The 25,984-nt window shown below is 47.1% G+C and overlaps 1 protein-coding gene across 2 annotated transcripts; it reads right to left on the minus strand.

Moving 5' to 3' along the window:
• Positions 1 to 242: 242 nt before the first annotated feature.
• Positions 243 to 24,708, minus strand: SOAT2 (sterol O-acyltransferase 2). Of its 2 annotated transcripts, XM_082212572.1 has the most exons (15): positions 24,539 to 24,708; positions 22,808 to 22,866; positions 20,987 to 21,114; positions 17,839 to 17,898; positions 16,021 to 16,128; positions 15,099 to 15,381; positions 13,456 to 13,531; positions 12,449 to 12,530; positions 11,772 to 11,817; positions 11,238 to 11,367; positions 9,960 to 10,057; positions 6,954 to 7,052; positions 4,213 to 4,348; positions 1,812 to 1,957; positions 243 to 616 (listed from the first exon to the last, which is right to left on the minus strand). In XM_082212572.1, the coding sequence occupies exons 1-15, from the start codon at positions 24,633 to 24,635 to the stop codon at positions 566 to 568; spliced, it is 1,599 nt and encodes a 532-aa protein (XP_082068698.1). In that variant the 5' UTR covers positions 24,636 to 24,708; the 3' UTR covers positions 243 to 565. The 2 variants fall into 2 exon arrangements, with proteins under 2 accessions (XP_082068698.1, XP_082068699.1); XM_082212573.1 differs by lacking the exons at positions 22,808 to 22,866; positions 24,539 to 24,708 and adding an exon at positions 22,698 to 22,736.
• Positions 24,709 to 25,984: the final 1,276 nt, after the last annotated feature.

Here is a 25,984-nt window from a genome sequence, read left to right on the forward strand (position 1 = left end):
CAGAAAACAGCTGATAGCCAGGGCACGGGTTCTTTTAAAAAATGACTACACAATCATGTAATTTTAGCAGGATGTCTGGAAATGCTGTATATCTTTAGCTGCAAAGGCATAACCTTTTTGGTTATATATTTTGCTGTATATCTTTAGCTGCAAAAGCATAACCGAAACAAAAAACAAAAGGTAGCGATTCACATAGTATATGAATGATGCAGAACTCCACATTTCTGAGAGCAGAATCCGAATTACTTGTGTGCACAGAATTTTATTTTTTAAAGTAGAAAACAGCCATGAATAAACTGAGTAGGCAAACTTTGAAGTATTACGTAGATGCTGGAATCAAGCAACAACAGTGGACAGGTAAATCACCTTCTTGCTATGCTGGGGAAAGGATTAGTCAGTCAATGCTGGGTACTTGAATTTGAGTCAGCAGTAAGTATGGACAACCTAACCCTCCTCTGAAGATGTTGGGCTCCGACTCCTCTAATGGCCAGAGTGTGAGTCCAGGAAGATCTGTTTGGAGCAAAGGGATGGGGAAGGTGGCTTCTCAAAGGTAGTTGGCATTGACCTAGGAGCGACAGGACCAAGAACGTGGAGTCACTATCCCCCAGAAAGTCCTCTGAAAGGCAGAAAACAACAACAAACATCACTAAGGGCCAGAATCAGAAAAGGAAAGGACTTTGACAAGACAAAAAGGAATACACAAAGTCATGCCTTTCACTGGTGGTTAGATCTAGGTCGATATGGTGGCAATTTATGCTACTGCACGGAGTCACACTTTATAAGCCCATTTCATTCTATTATGAGCATTATGGCATAATATAATGAAATGGGCTCTAGCCCAGGAACACTTACATCATAATAAATTTGGCAGGGAGTTTCCAGGCAGGGTTTTAGTACTGAAAGCAGGTCATTGAGCTATCTCAAGGTTTGGCCACCTGTGAAATAGCCTATACAGTGGTACCTCAGGTTAAGTACTTAATTTGTTCCAGAGGTCCGTTCTTAACCTGAAACTGTTCTTAACCTGAAGCACCACTTTAGCTAATGGGGCCTCCTGCAGCCGCCGCACCAGCGCCAGAACACGATTTCTGTTCTCATCCTGAAGCAAAGTTCTTAACCTAAAGCACTATTTCTGGGTTAGCGGAGTCTGTAACCTGAAGCGTATGTAACCTGAGGTACCACTGTATTGTCTATTTTGACTCGAAGGGTTTCCCCAGGGTCTCAGGTAGAGAAGGTTTAATTGGAACAGAACGGGGGGGGGGGGAGTTACAGTATTTCTCCTGGGAAGAGTACAGTGGTACCTCGGGTTAAGAACGTTGCTTCAGGATGAGAACAGAAATCGTGCTCCGGCAGCAGAGCGGTACCCAGAGTGGTACCCAAGGTACCACTGTAAATCCAAATTGACTGGGTGTGAATGCAGGCCAGCATTTTTATGGCAACAACATTGTGTGGACACCGCAAAACCTGCAAGCACACTTATTATTCAAGATGCTACAAGATTCTATGTGGATTTTGCCATTTACTGATGTGCTTGGAAACCATGTTATTGATACTATGGCAGAACTGCACAGGATTGTGGAGCCTTTATGTGTGCTAATCGGTGCTAATCAGGCTTGGGGACTTTTGATCCCTGATAGCAGGGCTGGCCCTGCTGTGAGGCAGCTGCCTCAGGCAGCAGATGGGGAGGTACAGGAAGTGGACAGAACTGGGAGTTCTTCAGGCAGCAAAAGGCCTTTGGCTGTGCCTTCTGCAAGTTGCTACATGGGAGGAACTGAGGGCTCGTTCTACACCCACAAGCCAGTCTGCATGCTCACCTCTTTGAGCGGGCAGTGGATTTGGGCATACCACTCTTGGCAGTACAGGCAGACCTGGATTCCTTGGCCCACATACAGGAATGTCCACATGATGACGTTCCAAACGGGGCTTGTTCTCTTATCATTGAGGATGAAGTTAAAGATCACTGCGAAGAAGACCAGGAGAAAAGGTTAGTTGGGCACAGTCCAGACCACACTGGACCAAAGGTATTTCTCACCTGCCAGTTTCTGGGAACCTCTGCGACAGAGCAGCGCCCTGGTCCATAGTGACATAGGAATGTGAATCAGATTATTGGTCCATTTAGCTCCATACTACCAACACTGATTGGCAGCAGCTCTCCAGGGTTTCAGATGGGGCATTCCCTGGAGATGCTGGGAACTGAAGCTGGGGCCTTTTACAGGCATAGCAGATGCTCCAAACCACTGAACTATGGCCCTTATGCCACCCTTCATTCCTAGAACTTGGAGGAATAGCAATTCTCACTTCCTGCAGAGCTGAAACTAATTTGGGAACAGAGCATATTATTCTAACTTGCAGGCATTCAGATGTGTCATTATATATCAATAACAAGCTCCGATGTTGAGCTATGGCAGCTTTGCAACCCAAATGGCTCCTGAGAAGCATGAGGAAGGTATCAGCAGGCTCAGGGGAAGGCCAAAGTTTGAAGAAGCAGGAAAAAATATTTTTTTGGGGGGGAAGCTTTGGGGTTATTTCCCCCTGCTAAACACCAGCCCAATGAGGATAGCACTGAGCATGCTCAGTGGCTGCAAACATTGTGTGGCTTGTAGGTGGATGTGAAAAACCTGGGAAGGAAGGGGCATGGAATGGAGTGTCCTGGAAAAAGTGCATGGCATCACTGACAGCGACTCTGAACAGGAGCACTTCAGGTTGCACTATCCTTAGTTCAATAGTGAACTTGAATGCTTGAGCGCACTGTCACATTTGGAAGTGAAACGGGGCCACCCAAAATGTATGGCCATGGTTTCGAAATACAGACTTCTGCATACAGTGGTACTTCGGGTTATATACGCTTCAGGTTACATACGCTTCAGGTTACAGACTCCGCCAACCCAGAAATATGGGACGCAGGTGGCGTTGTGGGTTAAACCACAGAGCCTAGGACTTGCTGATCAGAAGGCCGGCGGTTTGAATCCCCACGACGGGATGAGCTCCCGTTGCTGGGTCCCTGCTCCTGCCAACCTAGCAGTTCGAAAGCACGGCAAAGTGCAAGTAGATAAATAGCTACCACTCCAGCGGGAAGGTAAATGGCGTTTCCGTGCGCTGCTCTGGTTTGCCAGAAGTGGCTTAGTCATGCTGGCCACATGACCCGGAAGCTGTACGCCGGCTCCCTCAGCCAATAAAGCGAGATGAGCGCCGCAACCCCAGAGTCGTCCACGACCAGACCTAATGGTCAGGGGTCCCTTTACCTTTACCTTAACCCAGAAATACTGCTTCAGGTTAAGAACTTTGCTTCAGGATGGGAACAGAAATCATGCACGGCAGCAGCAGGAGGCCCCATTAGCTAAAGTGCTGCTTCAGGTTAAGAACAGTTTCAGGTTAAGTACGGACCTCCGGAACGAATTAAGTACTTAACCTGAGCTACCACTGTACACTGGAGGTCCAATGAGTACCGTATTTTTCGCCCCATAGGACGCACTTTTTCCCCTCCAAAAATGAAGGGGAAATGTGTGTGCGTCCTATGGGGCGAATGCAGGCTTTGGCTGAAGCCTGGAGAGCGAGAGGGGTCAGTGCGCACCGACCCCTTTCTCTCTCCAGGCTTCAGGAAGCTATCCGCAAGCCTTGCAAGCCCGGCAGGAGTTCCCGCGGGCTCACAAGGCTTGCGGGCAGCAGCCTGCAGCCCCGGCGAGTGTCTGCAAGCCTTGCACGACCGGCAGGAGGTCCCGCCGAGCGCGCGAGGCTTAGGGCGGCAGCCTGTTGCCCGAAGCACGGGGAGCCCTCCGGAGGGTGCCCCGTGCTTCGGGCAGGTGTGCGCAAGGCTTGGGGCGGCAGCCGCGGTGGGGGGGGGAATAATTTTTTTTATTCATTCCCCCCCCCCAAAACGAGGTGCGTCCTATGGGCCGGTGCGCCCTATAGGACGAAAAATACGGTAAGTGAAAATGAAAAGCAATGTTTTTGAACCATCTGAAACTGCCTGGAGGGGACCTGGAGTGTGAGCAGGGGGTGGGAGGGCGAAATAACAGCCTATGGGATGAATCCTGGAGGGGAAGACTGGTGCATGTAATGTGTGTGTGAGGTTAAAAAGCTCCCTTGCACCACACGGGGCTGTTTAAGAACGTAAGAAAACAATGTCTTTTCTGTTTCGTACTGCAAGAGTTTGACGGTGCTCAAGTCTGGGGTGGTGTGGTTTCTGCTCAGATGGATTTCTGAGGCAGTACTGACCTCCAAAGAAGGCAAAGAGGGTGAACATGACAGGGTAGAAGAAGCCAAAGCACACGGTGAAGACGTATTCGTGGACGACTGCTGAGACGATGAAGGCAAACAGCATTGCCCCAACCCGGGCTCTTCCTCTGAGGAGCTGGAAGGAGCAAAGGGCACAGGTCAGTTGCAGGTTTTGTACATGAAACAGCCCATGTTGTGTTCACTCTCTAGTGAAAAGTGAAGAACGGAAACAGCTTGCCAGGTGGGGTGGAGCCGCGACACTTAACTTCCCGACAGGTGTGCTGTTGTTGCTTACTGGGAGAGGAGTGAGGCAGCAGGGAAGTTGGCATGGTGCAATGCATCAGCAGGAATGGCAGATTGGCGTTTGCACCGCCTCGCCCCTCCACTTCTCCCTCCCTGTACGGAGAGGCACCTGGTGGGAAGCTCTGCCCCTTTGGCAAACTGCTTCAGGTGAGGAAAGACACAGAGCAGTTACAGCAAATACTTCACCCTTACTTACACTTTGGAAGTACTGTATTTTTTGTTCTATAAGACTCACTTTTCCCCTCCTAAATAGTAAGGGGAAATGTGTGTGTGTCTTATGACGCAAATGCAGGCTGCGCAGCTATCCCAGAAGCCAGAACAGCAAGAGTGATTGCTGCTTTCGCTGCACTGCAATCCCTCTTGTTCTGGCTTCTGAGATCCACAATATTTTTTTTCTTGTTTTCCTCCTCCAAAAACTCGGTACGTCTTATGGTCTGGTGCATCTTATAGAACAAAAAATATGGTACTTTCCTCCCAGGTTATTTTATGGGGACAAGGAGTGGCATCCACTAACTTGCAAAAACCCCATCCACAAAGGTGTATCTGGAACCTTCATTTTGTAGTTTTCTTTGTATGCAAAAGATCCTGGTCTTTGGCATGAGCGGTAAAAAAAGACTTATCCGGCAAACACCCTCCCTATTGTCCTTTGGGCACCTGTTTCTTGCTTCAGAATTTTTTGATTAAAGTTTTCACAATACAGTGGTGCCCCGCCAGACCAATGCCTCGCAAGACGGAAAACCCGCTAGACGAAAGGGTTTTCCGTTTTTGAGCTGCTTCGCAAGTGGATTTTCCCTATGGGCTTTCTTTGCAAGACGAAAACGTCTTGCAAGTGTTCCGATTTTTTTCCGCTCCCCCCCTTTTTCTAAGCCGCTAATAGCCTTTTAGCCGCTAATCCGCTAAGCCTTTAATAGCCGCTAAGCCTTTAATAGCTGCTAAACCGCTAATAGCGCTAATCCACTAAGCCGCTAATAGGGTTGCTTCGCAAGACGAAAAAACCGCTAGACGAAGAGACTCGCGGAACGGATTAATTTCGTCTTGCGAGGCACCACTGTATGATAAAATTATATCTAGAACAAATGAATTCAGAAAGAAAGAAAGAAAGAAAGAAAGAAAGAAAGAAAGAAAGAAAGAAAGGACAAAAGAGAGGAAGGCAAAGGAAGAAAAAATTATTCTAATTGTTATGTACTGAGTTGAATAGGATCCAAATTGCAGCAGTCTGATTGGTCCTAGAACAATAGGATCCAGAATGCAGCAGTCTGATTGGGCCTAGAACAATAGGATTCAGAATGCAGCAGTCTGATTGGTCCGCAGGAGCCACCCAATCCAACTCCAGGTAGAAGTGAATCCGCAACCTGATTGGCCTACATGAGAATGCCGGAATTAGCCAATCATGTGGGGCCCATTGTGTAAATAATGTATATAAAGCAGACATTTCAGGGGAACTTCCATTCCTCACTACTCTGAGCTGAATAAACAGCATGAAATCCACACTCGAGACTGAGTATATTTCTCTAATTATACCCTAATCTACAATCCACATTCAAATAAGTGAGTGTTTCTAGCTCCCACTTGGGAGGTTTCCCCTTTCCACAGTCTCACACCCTGAAAACACCCTCTGGTTCATTGGGCACCTGTTGAAGACATCCCCCCAACAAATCTTTTTTTTTTTTAAGTGGAGCATGACCTTCCAGGTGACATTTGTGCAGTAATGTGGAGGAAGCATCACAGAATAACTAATAATGTGAAACGATGTGTGGATGGTCCAGTATAAATCCACCACTAATGCACTCTTACTGCACCCACGGAATGTTGCGGGGGGGGGGCACCCTGGCAGAGGGGTTGTTAAGTTGTGGGTGAACATATCAGATGACACAGCGATTCTTCAGACAGCTCTTGTCAGTGGCGTAGCGTGGGTTGTCAGCACCCGGGGCAAGGCAAGTAATTTGCGCCCCCTAACCCGTGGATTTGCGCCCCCTAACCCGTGGATTTGCGCCCCCTAACCCTAACCCCCAGATGTTGCGCCCGGTGCGGCCGGCCCCCCCTGCACCCCCCACGCTATGCCACTGGCTCTTGTTTATTCGCAGGCCAGAACAGAACTGAAGTGAAGGGTTCAGCCAACCTGCTTATATAGAGCTCAACTACAAAGCAACAGTAACCACTTTCTGTAACAATCCAATCCCTGAACGTCACTTTCAATTCCTTATTTGCATATGCGGACCTGAGTGAAAACTATCTACAGTATCCCCCTGCTGGCCCAGGGTGAGAACTTCAGTACATAACAGGGGTCCTTTAGGGAGATCCTGGAGAATGAAGCCTGTGCAGTTTGGGGCAGTAAAGGAAACCCTGGGGTGGAAGAGGGGCAAAGAAACAGCAGATTGAGCTCCAAAGGAAGCAAACAGTGCAACACACCTGTTTCCTCCCCCAAAAGCCTTACCTACCCACACAAGTTCTTGATAGATATAGTAGTAGAGCCAGTCATGTACAACCACATTCCACGTCCGGTAATATGTAGAGAATGATGTGGAATTCCACCAGTCCTAGGATAGAAAGAGGGAGGTGCAATTGTGAATCTGGATAGCTGTGCCACACTGGGCATCATCGCTCCCCAGAAGATTTTGGGCCACAGATGTTCAGGCAGCCTGCAGGAGAGAAGGTGCTCCCTGGCCAGTGTGCCCTGTGTGGCCAGTTCCTTTAATAATAATAATAATAATTTATTATTTATACCCCGCCCATCTGGCTGGGCTTCCCCAGCCACTCTGGGTGGCTTCCAGAAAAAATATTAAAATACTGTAATACATCAAACATTAAAAGCTTCCCTAAACAGGGCTGCCTTCAGATGTCTTCTAAAAGTCTGGTAGTTGTTCTTCTCTTTGACATCTGGTGGGAGGGCGTTCCACAGGGAGGGCGCCACTACCGAGAAGGCCCTCTGCCTGGTTCCCTGTAACTTGGCTTCTCGCAGTGAGGGAACCGCCAGAAGGCCCTCGGTGCTGGACCTCAGTGTCCAGGTAAGAACGATGGGGTTGAAGACACTCCTTCAGATATACTGGACCGAGGCCGTTTAGGGCTTTCAAGGTCAGCACCAACACTTTGAATTGTGCTCAGAAACATACTGGGAGCCAATGTAGGTCTTTCAAGACTGGTGTTAATGTGGTCTCGACGGCTGCTCTCAGTCACCAGTCTAGCTGCCGCATTCTGGATTAGTTGTAGTTTCCGCGTCACCTTCAAAGGTAGCCCCACGTAGAGGGCATTGCAGTAGTCCAAGCCGGAGATAACCAGAGCATGCACCACTGTGGCAAAGCAGTTCGCAGGCAGATAGGGTCTCAGCCTACGTACCAGTTGAAGCTGGTAAACAGTTGTCCTGGACACAGATGACAAATGCTCATCTTTGCCCACTCTCTATAGCCTGCTCTATCAGAGTTGATTCAACCATAAGTCAACCATAAGACTTAAGTTGGATACAGGCACCAAATGTGACTGTACATGAAATAGTAATAGAAAAAAGAGTGCACCTGAGCATGTACAGCAGGCGTAGGGAACCTTTGCCCTTCCAGATGTTGCTGAACTACAACTCCCACCACCATCCCACTGTTGGCCATGCTTGCCAGGGTTGATGGGAGTTGTAGTTCAGCAACACCTGGAGGGACAAAGGTTCCCTGTGCCTGCTGCACAGAATGCAGTTTGCCACCATCTAGCAGCCACAGCCTGTCTCCACATTTTGGGGGGCTATAGACAAGGGCATCTATGGCTGCTGGTCACCTCTTTGTGTCCCCCTACCCATTCTCTGCTGCAATGCCTCAGCAGCAACTCCCTGTATGCAAAACCCTTTTGCAAACTGTTAAGTTGTGGGTGAACATATCAGACGACACAGCGATTCTTCAAACAGCTCTTCTTTATTCACAGGCCAGAACAGAACTGAACTGAAGAGCTCAGTCAGCCTGCTTATATAGAGCTCCAGAACAACGTAACTGTAGCAACTTTCTAAAACTATCCAATCACTGAACGTCACTTTCGATCCTTCATTTGCATACAAACGATCCAATCACTGACGCCACTTTCGATCCTTCATTTGCATAACTATCTACAGTATCCCCCTGCTGGCCCAGGGTGAGAACTTCAGTACATAACACAAACCATACCCTGGCATTTCAGCTCCAGACTGCCTCTCTTCACATTTCTCTGCTAGCACCCCTGCCATAGATGGCAGTCTTTGATGCCGTGAGAATCCAACTCTTGCCCTCAACAAAATGGCTGTTTGGAATGGATTATTCAAAACTGTTTTGCAGCCAGAATGCTAGTTGTGCTATGTCAGTTGAAAAGTTGTTCAGGTATAATTGGCAGCTCAATTTTTCAGAAGCTAAACAAGCCTGTTCAGTGTGATGTGGCTACTAATGACTGAGCACATGACTTTGCCGTGCACTGTTCTGGTTCACCAGAAGTGGCTTAGTCATGCTGGCCACATGACCCGGAAAAACTGTCTGCGGACAAACACCAGCTCCCTTGGCTAGTAAAGTGAGATGAGCGCCGCAACCCCAGAGTCGTCCACAACTGGACCTAATGGTCAGGGGTACCTTTACCTTTACCTTGCCTTTAATTTCAACGCCTTAGGCAGTCTCTGCCTTTGCATGTGCAGCTATTTTGGCTTTTTGTTTGCTTGTAACCTGGGCTTTTTCTCCCAGCCGGAACTCAGTTCCCATACGTCTCAGGCAGACACCGTTGCCATAATAAAAGAACAAGGAAGGAGTTCATGGTGAGTTCCGGCACCTCTTTTTCTAGAAAAACAGCGCTGCTTGTAACTATGAAGGCAAAATTTGAAAGCTGACATTCCCAGGAAGCCAAATGACCCACTATGTGTGTCTGATGGGATGGAATATACTGTAGTTTTTGCTCTATAGGACACACCGGACCATAGGGCACACCTTGTTTTAGAGGGGGAGAACAAGAAAAAAAAATTCTCCCCCTCTTTGCTCAGCGCCCCTTTAGTGAAGCGGCAGGAGAAACGGAGCCCCTTCCATTTCTCCTCCCACTTGGCTGAAGGGGCGCTGCGCAGCTCTCCCTCTCTGCTGAAGCCAGGAGAGTCTTGCTCTCCTGGCTTCAGCAAAAGGAACCCAAAGCCTGCGGAGTGCAGCGGGAACCTGCGTTGCACTCTGAAGGCTTCAGGCGGCTATCCCTGAAGCCTGGAGAGCGAGAGGGGTCGGTGCACACTGACCCCTTTCGCTCTCCAGGCTTCAGCGAAAGCAACGTGAAGCCTCCGGAGCGTGGAAGGAGCGCTCCCTCTGCACTTCGGAGGCTTCGCTTTGCTATCGCTGAAGCCAAGGAGCCTGCATTCGCTCTATAGGACGCACACACATTTCCCCTTAATTTTTGGAGGGGAAAAAGTGCATCCCATAGAGCAAAAAATACGGTAAGCAGTCCAACCTCCTCCCTGCCCTTCCCCTGCCAATCACCTTGTAGAACATCCGGTCAGCAAAGCGCAGCATCTCAGCAAAGGCATTCAGCCAGCAGTGCAGGAAAGCAAAAAATGCCAAAAGCAGCAGAAAGGTCCCTGTGAGGAGAGACATATGGAGGAGGAAATGAGTGTACAGATGGGGGGGGGGACAAGAACCATGCAAGGGATGTGTAAGATTGCAGTACAATCAAATAATAATAATAATAATAATAATAATAATAATAATAATAATTATTTATTATTCATACCCCGCCCATCTGGCTGAGTCTCCCCAGCCACTCTGGGCGGCTTCCAATCAAGTGTTAAAAACAATACAGCATTAAATATTAAAAACTTCCCGAAAGAGGGCTGCCTTCAGATGTCTTTTAAAGGTAGGATAGCTGCTTATTTCCTTCACATCTGAAGGGAGGGCGTTCCACTACAGGTTTAGGCTGCATTGGATCAGTTTTCACCACAACGGAGTACTGTATATGAAGCACTTGCAATTTTAATCTTTGCCTCTTCAGCAGGGGCATGCCCTACCATTATTAGAGACAGTGTTGTGTAGCGGTTATAGCGATGAACTAGGGTTCGAATGCCCACTAAGCCATGGAGCTCACTGGGTGACCTTAGGCCAGCCACAGCCTCTCAGCCTAATCTACCTCACAGGGTTGTTGTGGGGATTAAATGAGGAGAGGGAGGACCACATGGGCCAGCTTGAGCTCCTTGGAATCTAAAAGCATGAATAATAAATAATAAATAATAAATACATACAGCGAAGGAGAAGAGGAATTCAGCATAGTGCTGTGGCACTTGTTCCACCAGCACAAGCATTTCAGCTTGCAAGTTAGAACAATCCATTCAATCTTTACTCTGTGTGCAGTTCTGGGGGGTCTCCTGACCAGCAGTTCTGGCTTGGCCCCATGGCTGTGGGTGCCTGGGGCTGTGCGCCTTCACCAGGGCAGGGCATGCACGTGTGACATCATCATGCCCCCCGGCGTGCTGACATCACTGACACACATAAACCTCTGACTACTGGAAGTCAGGAACAAACAGGAGAAGGACATTACTGGTCATTCTCAGAGTGTGACAATAGAGAAGGAAGAAGGCTGAGGCAATGTGGGTGGTTAATGGGAGGGACTAAGAGGTGTGTGTGGGGGGAATGAAGACGATCCCACAGGTCACCAGGTTTCCAGCGACTCAAGATGACTTCACTGCTTCCCACTGTTTTATTTTCTGGCCGACGTCCATCCCTTGTGCCCCCATGCAAACCAGAGCTGCTGCTCTGCTCACCTACCTGGTAACGTTGCGTTGAAGATGGAGAGCACCAGGGTTTTGGTGCTGAAGGGCTGCTTGCTCATGTTGTTGAAGACAGGGATGCAGAGGCGCTCCAGGATGAAGTACCCGTAAAACAAGCACCCAAGAACCTGCAGAACAGAAAGGGGAAAGTTCTGTCCCACTGCAGTGGGTGTGTCTTGGGCTCAGAGCTGGTGTCAACATCTCCTTCAGGACTTGCTCTAAGTGGCTAGATCTCCTTGCCATTTTAATTTCCCACAATGCTCCCAACAGAGCACTGCCCTGAAGCATTGTGGGACATTAAATTGGCAGCCTTCAGCCATCCAGCGTGGAGTGTTGCTGCTGCCTGTGCCACCACTGCTAGGTAAGCCCATGAGGGCCACCCACCAAAGGGATCTGTACCTAGGATTCCTGAAACTTGGAACCATTCATCTTAGGCTCATGGGGCTATCCCATGACCCCAAGAACCCTTTTCGTCCACAGAGAGGCCAGATGTAACGACCAGCCAATGGAATCATCGTTTTGCGCCTCTCACCTTAGCAAAGTTATTGATGACGTACCTCCAGCGCACATAAGGTGTCCTACAAGGAAAAGAGAAGGCACTGTGTGGAGGTTTCCTCCTTACAGGAGTACAGTTTCCTCTATTTGGGAAGAATGATGGATATACTACTCCCCAAGACAGGTGTGGGAAGCACCACGGAATCTTAGGGGGGAGTGATGTCATCACTGAGCGATCATAGCCTTCTAGCATGAAGCTCTCCTCCTGATCGGGTGGAATTAAATTTTAAAAGCCCTAATAAAGACCATACCAGAAAACCTATACTAGAATGGATTGCATTAGGATTTCTGGTACTTTAAAGGGAAGTCTACCAAGAGCAGATACTGGACTTACAGCAACATCAGATCACACCCCTATAACAGCCAAGGAACAACTACATTTTAAAAACCCCGAAGCACCAATTTGCTGCTTAAACTCAGCACTTCTTAAGGACTCGCTAACAACAGAAAGAACAGGAAAAAGATACAAAGGAATTCTTTGAAAACCAGCAACAGCACACTCCTGCTTTACTTTGGGATACTTTAAAAGCATCCTGGATTCTGAAGCTCTGCCAGTTTTGCTCCTTTTCTGACCCAGGGTGCCCTTGTACTGAAGCTAGAGACCCTGGAAGTCTTTAAAGAGCAAAATGGGAGAATGGAGTGAAGAGGACTCGCCTTGGGTAGCTCTCTCTGTAGATCAAAGTGGGGCAGAAGAGGAAATACAGGTATGTTGAGAATTCAGGTGGGTGCCCTTTTCCTGGAAAGGAAAAAGAGAGAGGAGCAGCTGAGGGCACTGTGAAGCAAAGAGGTGTGGGGTTGTATTGCACAATGAGAAAAGGAATAACTTAGTAGAACTTGCTCTGACATGGTACACTAAGTGCAGATCCTTCCATTTTCTGCAATGGCATTTTAGAATAAAATACCCAGGGCTTTGAGGGATGCGGGTGGCGCTGTGGGTCAAACCACAGAGCCTAGGACTTGCCGATCAGAAGGTTGGCGGTTTGAATCACTGCGACGGGGTGAGCTTCCGTTGCTTGGTCCCTGCTCCTGCCAACCTAGCCGTTCGAAAGCACGTCAAAGTGCAAGTAGATAAATAGGTACTGCTCCGGCAGGGAAGGTAAACAGCATTTCCGTGCGCTGCTCTGGTTCACCAGAAGCGGCTTCGTCATGCTGGCCACATGACCTGGAAGCTGTACGCCAGCTCCCTCGGCCAATAAAGTGAGATGAGCACCGCAACCCCAGAGTAGGTCACGACTGGACCTAATGGTCAGGGATCCCTTTATCTTTACTTACCCAGGGCTTTGTGTATACTGCGAAGGATGTAACTGTAGAATCATTGAACTGAGTGCAAAAAGCAAAGTTTCTAGCTCTCATGATCACAAAGATAAAGATATGCTTTGAAGTGTGAGGTCAATGCCAATTATTCAGAGAAATTGCTGAATAAGATAGCCTATGCAACGATCAGGGTGTGTGTGGATAGGGGAGATTATGCACTCAGTGATGGAAACAGAGAGCTCTTGTTTAGCTTTGCACTGAGCAGAGATTTCGTTTGCTTTGCAGTAGCAGGCAGAGGAAGGTATTTGTAGTAACACCCTCTGGCATTTGACTCTTCTGGTCCTGAAGTTCCCCCACTCTTGATGGAAGGGCTGGCATAGATGCCACCACCCAGCAATCAAACTCACCATCTTGGGACACAGCGCGGAGGATCGGAGGCACAGATTCACGCAGGAACGCATGGCTCTTCATGAGGAACCGGATCTAAGCAGGTGGGGGAAGCAAGCACTGAAACAGGGGGAACAATTGAGTATGTGCTGGGTGTGTGGCTGCCTTGAATGGGGGACTGTGGCAGGACCCAGATTGGCACCCTTCTCTTGCTGCCAGAGGAGGGAACGGCAGGTCTGCTTTTTCCTGCACCACCACCAAGATAGCCAGAGTGTGGCACTACAGCTTAGAGCCAGTGTGGTGTAGTGGTTAAGAGCGGTGGATTCGTAATCTGGTGAACTGGGTTCGCGTCTCCGCTCCTCCATTTGCAGCTGCTGGGTGACCTTGGGCCAGTCACACTTCTCTGAAGTCTCTCAGCCCCACTCACCTCACAGAGTGTTTGTTGTGGGGGAGGAAGGGAAAGGAGAATGCTTTGAGACTCCTTCGGGTAGCGATAAAGCGGGATATCAAATCCAAACTCTTCTTCTTCTTCTTACCAACTTACTGCCCCATGACCCAGAGGGCCAATAGAGTTCTGCTCTTTGCCATGGCCTGTATCTTCATTCTGAGCAGCTTATTGGACCGGCACAGACTGAGCTGCCCTTGGATGACTGGCCCCCGGTCACCACTTGGCTACATATCAGCTTGACCACTTGCTAACTTTCCGTCTCAATTGCCTGCTTTGCTTTCCTCCAGGCTGCTGACCACACCGGCTTCCCACAGCATAGGAAGCTGCTCCTTATGCAGAGTCAGACCGCTTGCTCATCTAGCTCTCAGAACTGTCCACACTGACTGAGGTCCCGCCCAGAATTGAACCTGAGGCCAACTGTAAAATATCAGGTTGCTTAGAAAGGCTTTTAATAAATAAGAAATGTGCCGTTGCGGTTATGTGTTACTGATTATAGTGATAGCAGCAACAAGAACTTGCTACCACTCAAAAGCAGCTGCCTGAGGCGATTACCTCTACATAACAGGAGGGCCGGCCCCAGCAGATGTGTATGCCTTTAAACCAAGAGCAAGATTGTTCCATAGCCAAATGTCAGATGTGTGGCACACCTCCAGCCCATATATAGAAATATACATCTGTACCACTGCAGGTGTTTATATTCTTCACTGCCTGTTCACATGCCTGGAACCTCTGCTTTGGGCATCTGGATTTCATTTCAACCCCATTTCAACCATTTCAACCCAAATGACACTGTTTGGTTTTCCCTTAAGCAATGGAGGCTGATATACTAAGTTGAATGGGGCACTGTCCTGCCAACCTCAGTCCACCTTTAGCCTCCCTTCTTACTTGCAACCAGTCTAGGAGGTGGCATAGCCAGTGGCAACTTTCTGCTCCTAAACCTCACTGCGCTTTGAGAATCCAGCCGGGAAGAGAATGGGGATCAAAACTAGCTTTAGTTGGCTCTGTTTGTCCTTGGCTCTCTGGCTCCATTTACTGTTGGTCTCCTTGCCTTCAGACCTACCAGTACCAATGGGGAAAAAGCCACCACCGCCCTTAAGCTCCCCCCTACAAAGCACCCCTCTCTCCCTTGAATGACCCTGATGCGCCACCCCCTCCACCCACCAGACTGCTTGGGAGTTTATCTCCCTTGGTGATGACGATGTCACAGTACTGCACCTGCTCCAGGATGACAATGAAACGAGAGGCAGGCCCCAGTTTGTAGCTGACTACAGTGTGGATGGGATAGAAGCCCAGGGCAGCAGTGTGGCAGAGCAGCAGCGCCGCAACCACAGCCGCCGTGAAGAGCTTGGGGAACCGGACAGTCCTTAAGCAGCTAGTCCAGATCTGCAGGGCTTTGTAGGGGACCACTAGGGTGTAGAGGAACATGCAGAGCCAGGCAAAGAGCGCCACGTGCAGCTTTCCGAAAGCAAAGATGAAGAGCTCGAAGTCCAGGACAAGGCTGTGAAAGATGGAAAGGCAGCCACTGAGGACACAGCAACCCACACTGAGAGTCATTCAAGCAGGTAAGCGACAACAGGTTCCAATTAAAGACTGTGAGTTGGGTCTCAAGCCAGAGGCATTGGAAATCACAGCACACAAACCTTTCCGTTGGACAGGGGTAGGGAACGTTTTCCAACGTTTTCCAGCCAGTTTCCCTTTTGGGCAACTTTTCAGGCCCGTAGCAGGCGAGGTCAGAGTTAAAAGTGAGCCGAGCAGCAAGCACATGTTTACCTCTGTTCAGTGGGATAGTTTTTGCACACACGCGCGCACACTTGTCTCTATCCTCCCTCCAGATGGATGGATGGCCATCTTTCATGGATGGTTTAGCTGAGATGGCTGCATTGCAGTGGGTTGGATGACCCTTGGTTATTCCCGGTGTGCAAGAGGCATTGTCACAGTTCAAGGGCAAATTCCAGCCAGGCAGAAACACCCAGAGAGCGCTGCTCAGAAAGTGTGGGAAGAGCTCCATGGACCTGATACAGAGACCGGGAGGGTTGCATTTTGCTGCAAGTCCTCCTCCCTGCTGCCCTCCACTGTTCTACCATGCAAGTCTCCCTATACTGCCCCGCCTGTCCCCAGCCCCATTGCTGAACCATACCGTCCTTCATCAATGAAATCCACAACAACGGTGCTGACAGCGAAGACGCAGAGCATGGCCACGAACATGTGGTAGATGGTGCGGAAGTGCTCTACATCCAGCAGCTCGCTGCAAAAGAGAAGGGGAACAGGTTTGCCAACGTGTGAGCTCTAAAGCAGTGGTGGCGGCGGCTTAATGGAATGCATGCATATGCAGCCCAAGTCTGAAGTAGTACGATAGGGATCCTACTTCTTTCCTAGCAGGTGCCTTCAGAAAAAGGACTTTGCCCCAGAGGTATCTAACATGACCTGGTGTGGCGTTTGTCCTCCTAGGTATGTGACATCATACTGGGTTCATAAGGAAAGGGTTAACTAATTGTAAAATGACTAACCAATAGGAACCCAAGGGGAGGAGTTAGAGTTGTTGAGAAGTTAGTCTGGAGTTAGTGAAGAGAGAGAGAGGATAAGTCTGTGGGTTGGGCTAGTCTGATATGAGAGAGTGAGAGAATCTGTTAAGAGAAGTCAGTCAAACAGTTGAGATAATCAGTCAGAAGTTATTAGGAAGGTATAGGCCAGTAAAGAAACTAAAGTCAAGAAACTGACCAGAATATTATCTGAGAAATCATAAACTTGTTACAGATAGGTAGCCGTGTTGGTCTGCCATAGTCAAAATAAAAAAATTCCTTCCAGTAGCACCTTAAAGACCAACTAAGTTAGTTCTTGGTATGAGCTTTCGTGTGCATGCACACTTCTTCAGATACGTGCATGCACACTTCTTCAGATTAAACTTGTTAATACTTATAAAATAAACTTGTTTATTTGGTTCAATTTAAACAACAGTCTGGACTCAGTGTGTACCCTAGAATAACGGGTTGGTGGCAGCGGGGAAGCGAGCACAGTGGTGGCACAGGGATCAATAGTCCGTTAAATGTCCGGGGACCCTGATCGCCACACCTGGGCATGCAGTTCTCTGCATTAAAGGTGGGGAACCCGTAGCTCTCCAGATGTTCCTCCCATCAGCCCCAGCCATGATGGCCAATAGTCGGGAGTGATGGGAGTTGCAGTTCATCAGTGTCATGGACTGGTTGGACACAGAGGAACGGGGTGGCAGGCACCAGCTGGGGACCCACCAAAGGAAGAAGGCTCAGAGTCTGTGCAGTTGTGGAGGGACAATGACGAGTGGTCAGAGGGAGAAGACTGGGAAGAGGTGGTGTTGGAAGTTGAAGAGGTAACAGGATTTGGTGAGCTAAGTATCTCTGTGGCGGAGAGAAGTCCAGAATCAGAAGCCGAAGCCAGCGAGTGGGAAGAGGGAGGCTGTGAGGCAGAGGTGAGTCAGGCCGGTGAAGAGTCATGGATGTCACCCCTTCCTGCTGCAACAAGCTCCCTTCTTCCCCAACTCCCAGAACTAGAAGAGAGCTGAAGAGGGCGGAGCAGCAGCAGACTGCACACAGGCACAGTCTCTGATTGCTTGGGGAAAGCCCTGGCAAGGAGGGGACTTAGATAGCTGTGGGGAGGCGGGGTCTGTCAGTCTTGGCAACTTGATGAGCTGCTGTGCTCATTTGGCCTGACACTCAGGCAAGTCTGTGAAGACTGTGCTTTTTGCTAATTAAGAGTTCACTCCAACTTTGAACGGTGTGATCTACTGCCAGTTCACTCTTTGACTATCAGCATCTAGAAGGCCACACGTTTGCCATGCCTGCTTTGCCTCATATTATTGAGTCACCAGTAACTCATCCAAGGACTCACTGGGAAGTTACATATATGGCACAAGAGGGCCTCCCTCTTAGTAGCCCTCTTTTTATTTCAGGAGCAAGCAAGAAAGAAGGAAGGACATACTCACTCAAGCAAGGACTGCCGTTCAACAAACACTTTCTGCTTCTCCTGCTGTGAGCTTTTCTCCCTGTAAGGTTCCAAGGCAGGGAATGGTTAGCATGATCTCTTAGACCTCAGTTGTTTCTGGGCAAGGAATTGGGAGCAGCAGAAAAAGAACTTTTTTTTGGTGTTTTTTTTAAACTTTTATTTTGCTTTAAACAGGTACATATATATATAGACAACCAAAATTACAAAGGAAAATTCCTTAATAGTAATGGGGGGGGGGGGAAACTTTAAAAACTACAAAAAATATCAAAGTACATAACACAGAACATAAGCAACTATGGAAAAGATAAAAGAAAAGAAAAAAGAAAAATAGAAAAAAAAGAAAAAGAAAAAGAAAAAGGAAGATGAGCCAAAGCAGGAAGGCTCATCTATTGTACATTTCTGTCAAGCTCACAACATTACTTCTGAAAAGAACATTACTTAATTGCTGCAGAGGGTGGCGCTGTGGAGGGATGCGGGTGGCGCTGTAGGTTAAACCACAGAGCCTAGGACATGCCGATCAGAAGGTCGGTGGTTTGAATCCCCGTGACGGGGTGAGCTCCCATTGCTCGGTCCCTGCTCCTGCCAACTTAGCAGTTCGAAAGCACATCAAAGTGCAAGTAGATAAATAGGTACCGCTCCAGCGGGAAGGTAAACAGTGTTTTTGTGCGCTACTCTGGTTCGCCAGAAGCGGCTTAGTCATGCTGGTCACATGACCCGGAAGCTGTACACCGGCTCCCTCGACCAATAAAGCGAGATGAGCGCTGCAACCCCACAGTCGGCCACGACTGGACCTAATGGTCAGGGGTCTCTTTACCTTTACCACCTGCCACCTCTCTCCCTCATCTTATATGCATTAGCAACTGATGTTAAAATTGGGGTTTGGCTTTTGCTGCCCAGCTCCCCATGGGACTCTGAGTCTCCTAAGTCCCTGATAGGTCAGAGAAGAATGGATAGAGGCAGGATCCAGTGGAAAACAAGGCAGATATTTATATATCTGTTCTGTTGCTACAGAGTTCCTTCCCCCCCTTCCAAGGAGGGAAAGACCCTGAATAAATGTGTGCAGCAACCTTTAAAGACTTTTGACATTGCCAAACCCCCTTACCCAAAGACCACTACCCGCAATCATCATAGATACATCATAGGAGGCGGTCTACAGCAGAAATCCTGTCTGCCAGGATACCTGATAATGGCTGCTGATTGCGTTACCTGGGCAGCCTTGCCATTATTTTGTAATGTACTTTAGTTCCTGAATCCAGGTCACAGGCTCACCCTGTTCATAAACAAATATGCCCTTAAGACAGGATTTGTAAGCGAAAAGACAATGGGAAGGCTTTTCCTATTTGCCTCCCTTACTGCAGAGGAATATTTGAGGTTATTGGGGGAGTTAAACTAGCTTCAGGATTGCTCTCCCGCACATATGTGTGGGTTTATGAATATTTATTCTGTATTTGAGACCTTAGAATTCATATAACACAACCATCCAACTTGGCTGCCATAGACAAAGGCTGCGTACACATTGCTGGCTCAAAAAGCAGCCAGGTTGTTCATGTTCTCAATTCGGATCAAAAGTGGTTTGAGGGAGAACACATCAAAAATGCAGTGTTTCATAAGAAATGGCATGACAGACAGAGGTCGTGGCTAATGTCATATATGTACACCGCTTCCCAAACCAGCAGTGGGAGTGCATATGGGAGAGTATACTGCACAGTCAAATAAGCTGGACAGGTGGGCCTACTCTAGTTGCCATTTGGCCCTTCCTCTCCTTTTCAAACTGATCTTTATTAGAATAGCTGTGTAACTTGAAGAATTTGTTGCCGGAATTTGCTGGTTTTCTTCTTTCTTCCCCATCCCCTTTTCCTTTTATGTTGTGCCTTACATATTATATGCCTGATGTCAGGAACATCATGGTGCTGTTTTAGAACACTCAGTACACATTTTCAGTGCTTTAAAATGTTTAGGGAAGCTTTTAATGTTTGATGCATTACTGTATTTTAATATTGTGTTGGAAGCCGCCAGATGGGCAGGATATAAATAAATTATTATTATTATTGTTGTTGTTGTTGTTGTTGTTGTTGTTGTTGTTGTTGTTGTTGTTGTTGTTATTCTCTTAGGAACAACTTGAAATCCTGGGAGTATCTTTCCATCCATTTAGTCTGCAGTTTACCGGTTCCTGAGATTAGATAATAGCATTTCATTATCTCATTCACCTTCACAACAACTGGGTGTTCAGGCAATTTCCACTTTGTCACCTTTCAAGGAATGGAATATGACCTTTTTTGTTTTGTTTTAGCTACTCATTTGAATGAAGGTTGAATTGTTTGTGGCCACTTTGTTTTTCTCTGACGTTATTGTGGGTTTCAGCTGCTGAGTGTTTCCAGAGGACTTGCTGGGTGAGCATTCAACGCTGATTTGTTTTAAGGTAGATTCTGCATAGAACTAGCTGAGATGACTGGCAGAATCCGAGACCAGGGAGAAGAGTCGGTGAAAGAAGACTGGAAGAAATTTAAAGACTACTTAAGGAAATATTGTAAAATCAATGAATGTTAGAAAGATGTTGGATAGAAATTAAGTGGTTTCCGGCTGTAATGTTTTAGGAGATATGAAAAAAAAGGATTATAAATGGGTTAAAGTTTTATGGTAAGGATTTGCTGAACCAACAAACTGAATTGGAATACAAAGAAGGGAAGTATGAGGAGGTCGGAGGAAATAAGGATATGGAAGTTATATTACTGAAAATTGAAGTGTGTTTTTAATTGTTTATTATTTTGTATGTTTATTTTTGTATGTTGTGTATGTTGTGTATGTTGTATGTTTATATCCTAAAAATTTTCAATAAATATCTTTTTAAAAAAATAAAAATAAGGGAGATTAGATGATATTGTTATCCAGTGCATTTCCCCATTATCGCAAAAAAAGTCCGATATTTTCATGGAAGCGGGTTTGTTAAATAATACCTCCCAATCAACTGCGAGTGCGGAACCTGAACCTGCCAAATATGTGTTTGAATCTCGCCTGAAAATAGTGGAAGTCCGAAAGCGCCCCTAGTTTGTTTAGACTTTGCACCTGTATTTGCTGTTGTTGGGAAAGCAGAGGTCATAGCAGAGCTGGCTGCTAAAAAGCTTGGTTACCTGTTTGCTTGCTTTGTTAAGCCGTTCCTCAAACGAGGGGGGAAGGAGTATGCCGCTTCTTCCAATGCTTTGTCCAGCAGCTCACTGAGCTGAGTGTGGACCTGCTCCAGGAGCTCTGATTTCATCGCCTGCCAAGAAAACACCAGGAGATTAGCCCTCTCCCTTGCCCACCCTCGCCCTGGAGCTTCTCAGAATGCACAGGCATAAAAGACAAGTTATTCTCATGCCACCCTCCACTCTCTCCTTTATTGGGGTTCTACTACCTAGGGAAAGGGACGCAGGTGGCCCTGTGGTCTAAACCACCGGGCCTTGGGCTTGCCGATCGGAAGGTCGGCGGTTCAAATCCCCGCGACAGGGTGAGCTTCTGTTGCTCACTCCCAGCTCCTGCCAACCTAGCAGTTTGAAAGCATGCCAAAAAGCGCAAGTAGATAAATAGGTACCACTCTGGCAGGAAGGTAAATGCGCTGCTCTGGTTTCGGTGTTCTGTTGCACCAGAAGCAGCTTAGTCATGCTGGCCACATGGCCCAGAAAAACTGTCTGTGGACAAATGTCGGCTCCCTCGGCCTGTAAAGCAAGATGAGCGCCGCAACCCCAGAGTCGTCCGCAACTGGACTTAACTGTCAGGGGTCCTTTACCTTTTTACTACCTAGGAAAGACCCACCCTACAACCCCAGGGCTTTTTCCTCATCCCCTTCTCTGTTGTCCTCTGGGAGTTTTTGCCTTCTTTCAGGTGGTGATAAGTCTTGCTCGACAGAGGATGGTCCTTTGTTTGAAGGAGTCCTCTGTATGAAGTCCTGTCCAAACCTTGCTTAAGGATAAACGGCCCAGGAAGGGAGAGCAAGGAGCAGGCCCCTGAATTTGCTTGTTAACAGTTAGCATCACCTGGACAACAGAATGAGGAGGCACACAGGTCACCTGCTCACACTCTTGCTCACTGCTTTTAAATGCAATTAATTTAAACTTAAATGATGGACTTATGTCTAGGACTGGGTGATATCTGGTTTTCAACATTGCAATACAATCGTACCTTGGTTGATGAACACCTTGCGACTCGAATGTTTTGGATCCTGAGCACTGCAAACCCGGAAGTGAGTGTTCTGGTTCACTAATGTTCTTTGGAACCTGAACGTCCAATGCAGCTTCCGATTGGCTACAGGAGCTTCCTGCAGCCAATCGGAAGCTGAGCATTGGTTTTCAAATGTTTTGGAAGTCAAACAGACTTCCGGAATGGATTCTGTTTGACTTCCAAGGTACGACTGTATATCACCAGCTATAATGATATACCGATATATCACGATGTCTGAAATAAGGATGGAGCTATGTAGAGGCATTGGCTGGCTTCATGGTTTTCCCCACGTTGTGATTTTTGCATAGCACCCCCACACCCCATTAATTGCAATATATTGCCAGGTCAAAAAATATGAAACCAATATCATGATATGGATGTAAATGATAATGCCAGCTCTTGGGAAAGCATTGAGGGCCTGACCACCATTGAATTCCCACAAGTTAGTTACTGAATAACACTCTGGCTCTGAGCAACATCCTAATAGTTGGTTCATGGCCTTACAGAAGAGTTGAGAAACCTATGGCCCTCCAGATGTTACTGTGCTTCAGTTCTCATCAGTATCAGCCAGCATGGTCAACAGGTAAGGGAAGATTGAGATTACGGTCCACTGGAGAGCCACAGGTTCCCCGTCCCTGGCCTTACCTGACTGACTGCTCTCCTCCCCATGCAAAAGGGCTAGGAGATTACCGGTATCTGCCTCACCCAGGGCCCTTTCCATTCCAGGCAATGCTTCTGAAACCAGCTGTTGTTACCTCCATGTGTCTCTTCCACTGGATATGAGCAGTGATGATGTCCAGGTGTTTGGTGTCTCCTACATAATTAGAGATGGCAAGGGAAGATGCTCAGGAACACAGTGGTCCGATGGACACTTGATAGCTCACTGCTGGAATCACAGTCAGGTACCTCCCTAACACTGCAGAGTTTGCATGTGGCCAAAGTTAGATTGGTTACTGTAGTAGAATTCAGCAATAGTGCCAAGGAATGCTTGATAACACAGGTGGTAAAGTTGTGGGGTGGTGAGAATCAGACTATTTCTAATAGCTGGCAATTCCAATTTCTTTTCAGAGCTGTGAAAGGATTAATGGCTAACAGCATAGTCCTACGCATGTCTATGCAGAAGTAGCCCTGCTGAGTGCAATGGAACTTACTTCTAGGTAAGTGTGCACAGAACTGCAACATAATTTGTTTTTGTTTAACTTACTGAGAGAAACAGATAAACTGGTTTGTAGGGTGTTAACATACCCAGTTATCTGCTTGACATTTCCCCCGTTTTCAGATAATGGAAGAGGACACTTGCTTTTGTTAACACCTCTAACAAATGCCATGATTCAGCGTATAAAACCAGCAAGGAAAATGTGCTAGTCTCAAAAGACCACCAAAAAGGAAGAGCTAGGCTGCATTCGTTAAATACATCATCTCATTTTATTACATGACTAAAATTCAGGGTTGACCGTATGAAAAGTTGGAATAATCACAGGTGTGCCTTTAACCTGTTAACAATTAAAATTGGTCTAGTAAAATTGGACCAAATATAGCCAGATATATCAAGTTGTAGCCGATGTAAGAAAAAGGCAAGAAACTATATGCTCATATGAAACTTTTAGTAACACTACCAATGATGGGAACTTAACATTTATTGACATGGTTATGGAAGGAAGACAACTCTGTTTGAAGTTCAGTGTAATATTAATAGTTGTGTTCCTAGTGGGAAATTAATAAAACATTTTTTAAAAAATGTGGGGAGGTTAGACGATCTTGCACCAAGCATTTCCATGTCACTTTCCTTATTGTAAAATTTGGGGGTTGGGGAGGATCAGGTCTGTTGTGCAAGTATGCCAAATCAACTGTTATTGCAGAACCAAAATTTGCCTGTATGTGATTGAGTCCCACCCCAAAATGGTAACTGACTGGAAGCACCCCTGTTTCTGGACAATAGCTAGCAGACTGTTCGCCCATTTCCATAGCTCAGCCAGTCTGCCACTGCTGAACTCTCTATGCCTTCCTCCCAACCCCGCCACTTCCTTGATGAACAGCAGGTGATAACAGACTATCATTGCTAACCAACCCATGTCACTCTCCAGGCCTGAGGGGAATCTCTCACCACTACCACTCTCCTGGGATGCTTTGCCTTCCTTCCACTGCATTTTCTGAGTTTAAAAAAGGGGGCACATGTAAAGTAAGGGAGGTTCCTTTGAGTCAGCAGCTGCAACAAAAGCCATTGGCTCGAAAGCCCAACCCTTAGCTTTTCCTATGGGTCCCCATGCAATCCCAGTCATTTTCAGCAAAGCTTTCTTAGCATTCCTTTGCAGCATCATGCTCCAGGACTTTCCCTGAGATGCTATTTTTCTAGAAAAAGAGGTGCTGGAACTCAACAGGAACACCTCCCCCTTTCTCTTAGAATGGCAATGGTACCCACTTGAGAAAGTGCCGGAACTGAGTTATTGTGAGTTCCCCCTGGGGAAAACAAAAGCCCTGCTCCTCACCATTTGGTACTTGTTGTGGCGCTTCTTCTTCATTTTGGGAGTTCTCCTGGGATCTCCTTTGCCTCAGGTTTTCGGTGCCCAACTCCCTAGGCTCCATGTTAGGACTGAATTTTGAGCCCCAATGGTTCGATTTCAGTCCGGCCAGCTGGTCAGATGACTCACTGGCGGGAGGGGAGTAAAGTCCTCATCTGAAATTGCAAATCATTAGTGCAGTGATAAGATAAAGCCTTATCAGGCTTGAAGCACTTGGAATCACACAGCCAGACCTCTGCACTCAGACTGAGAGTTGGTGGGTTCTTAAGAGAGACAGGTTTTCATGGCTTCTGATATCGAAGGTGCTTGCTCTTTCACCCATGCACCCCAAATTAAGTTAAAGATTTTTAAAGTTAAATTAAGAGGTACATTTAGGGCAGGTCCACAGCATACATTAAATGCACAGTCGACACACATTTAAAGCATGTGGATCTGCTGCCCTTATTCTTTGGAGCTGGGGGAAATTTTAGAATGTACAAGTATGTGTATTGTTCATTTACAGAATTAATTATCCCACCCCACCCCCTCTTTAGCTTAAAGGGCTCTCAGAGCAGCATACAAAGCTGAGTTCTACGATAATCACTATCCTCGAGTTCACGATCCAAAAAGACATGGCACATGAGGAAAAAGGAATGGGGAGGGAGGAGGGAAAAGCAAGCCAAAGCAGAAATTTTTAAAGTTACAGCTGATGTGTCAGGGGCTGTTCTGGCCATTTTGCCCTTGCTAAAGAGCAGTATTCACCATAAAGTCCTTCTGCAAATTACAACAATGTAGAAATGCAATATTAAAATCAGTTAGAAGCATCCTCAGCATATGGGAGAAGCTATACAGTGGTACCTCGGGTTACATATGCTTCAGGTTACATACGCTTCAGGTTACAGACTCCGCTAACCCAGAAATAGTACCTCGGGTTAAGAACTTTGCTTCAGGATGAGAACAGAAAACGTGCTCCGGCGGCACGGTGGCAGCGGGAGGCCCCATTAGCTAAAGTGATGCTTCAGGTTAAGAACAGTTTCAGGTTAAGAACGGACCTCCGGAACGAATTAAGTTCTTAACCTGAGGTACCACTGTACAATGATGAAGCTAAAAGGCAAAGCAGGAAGGTTTTGATTTGCTCTGAGTTCACAACCAGCCTAGCAAAATCAAGCTGCCTTCTGACCTTTTGACCACTAGGTGGCAATAAAACCACAATATAGTCAAAATATTATTTCTTTTGTGGATCAAGGATTTCTATATAGAAAGGTACCTTTTATACTTTGGGACACAGATTCATAAGAATTGAGGGTTGCACAGAGCCGCATAAGCTTAGTTCTACTGGAAAAGTTTATTTTTTTTTCCTTTTTGAAGAGTGAAGTACAAATACTGTATGCATGTGAGTGTTTGGCTCGTGAGTCTCAACTCACTACTGAAATA

The sequence above is a fragment of the Podarcis vaucheri genome (assembly GCF_965113315.1).
Source record: "Podarcis vaucheri genome assembly, chromosome: 2".
In the NCBI taxonomy this organism is placed as follows: Eukaryota; Metazoa; Chordata; class Lepidosauria; order Squamata; family Lacertidae; genus Podarcis; species Podarcis vaucheri.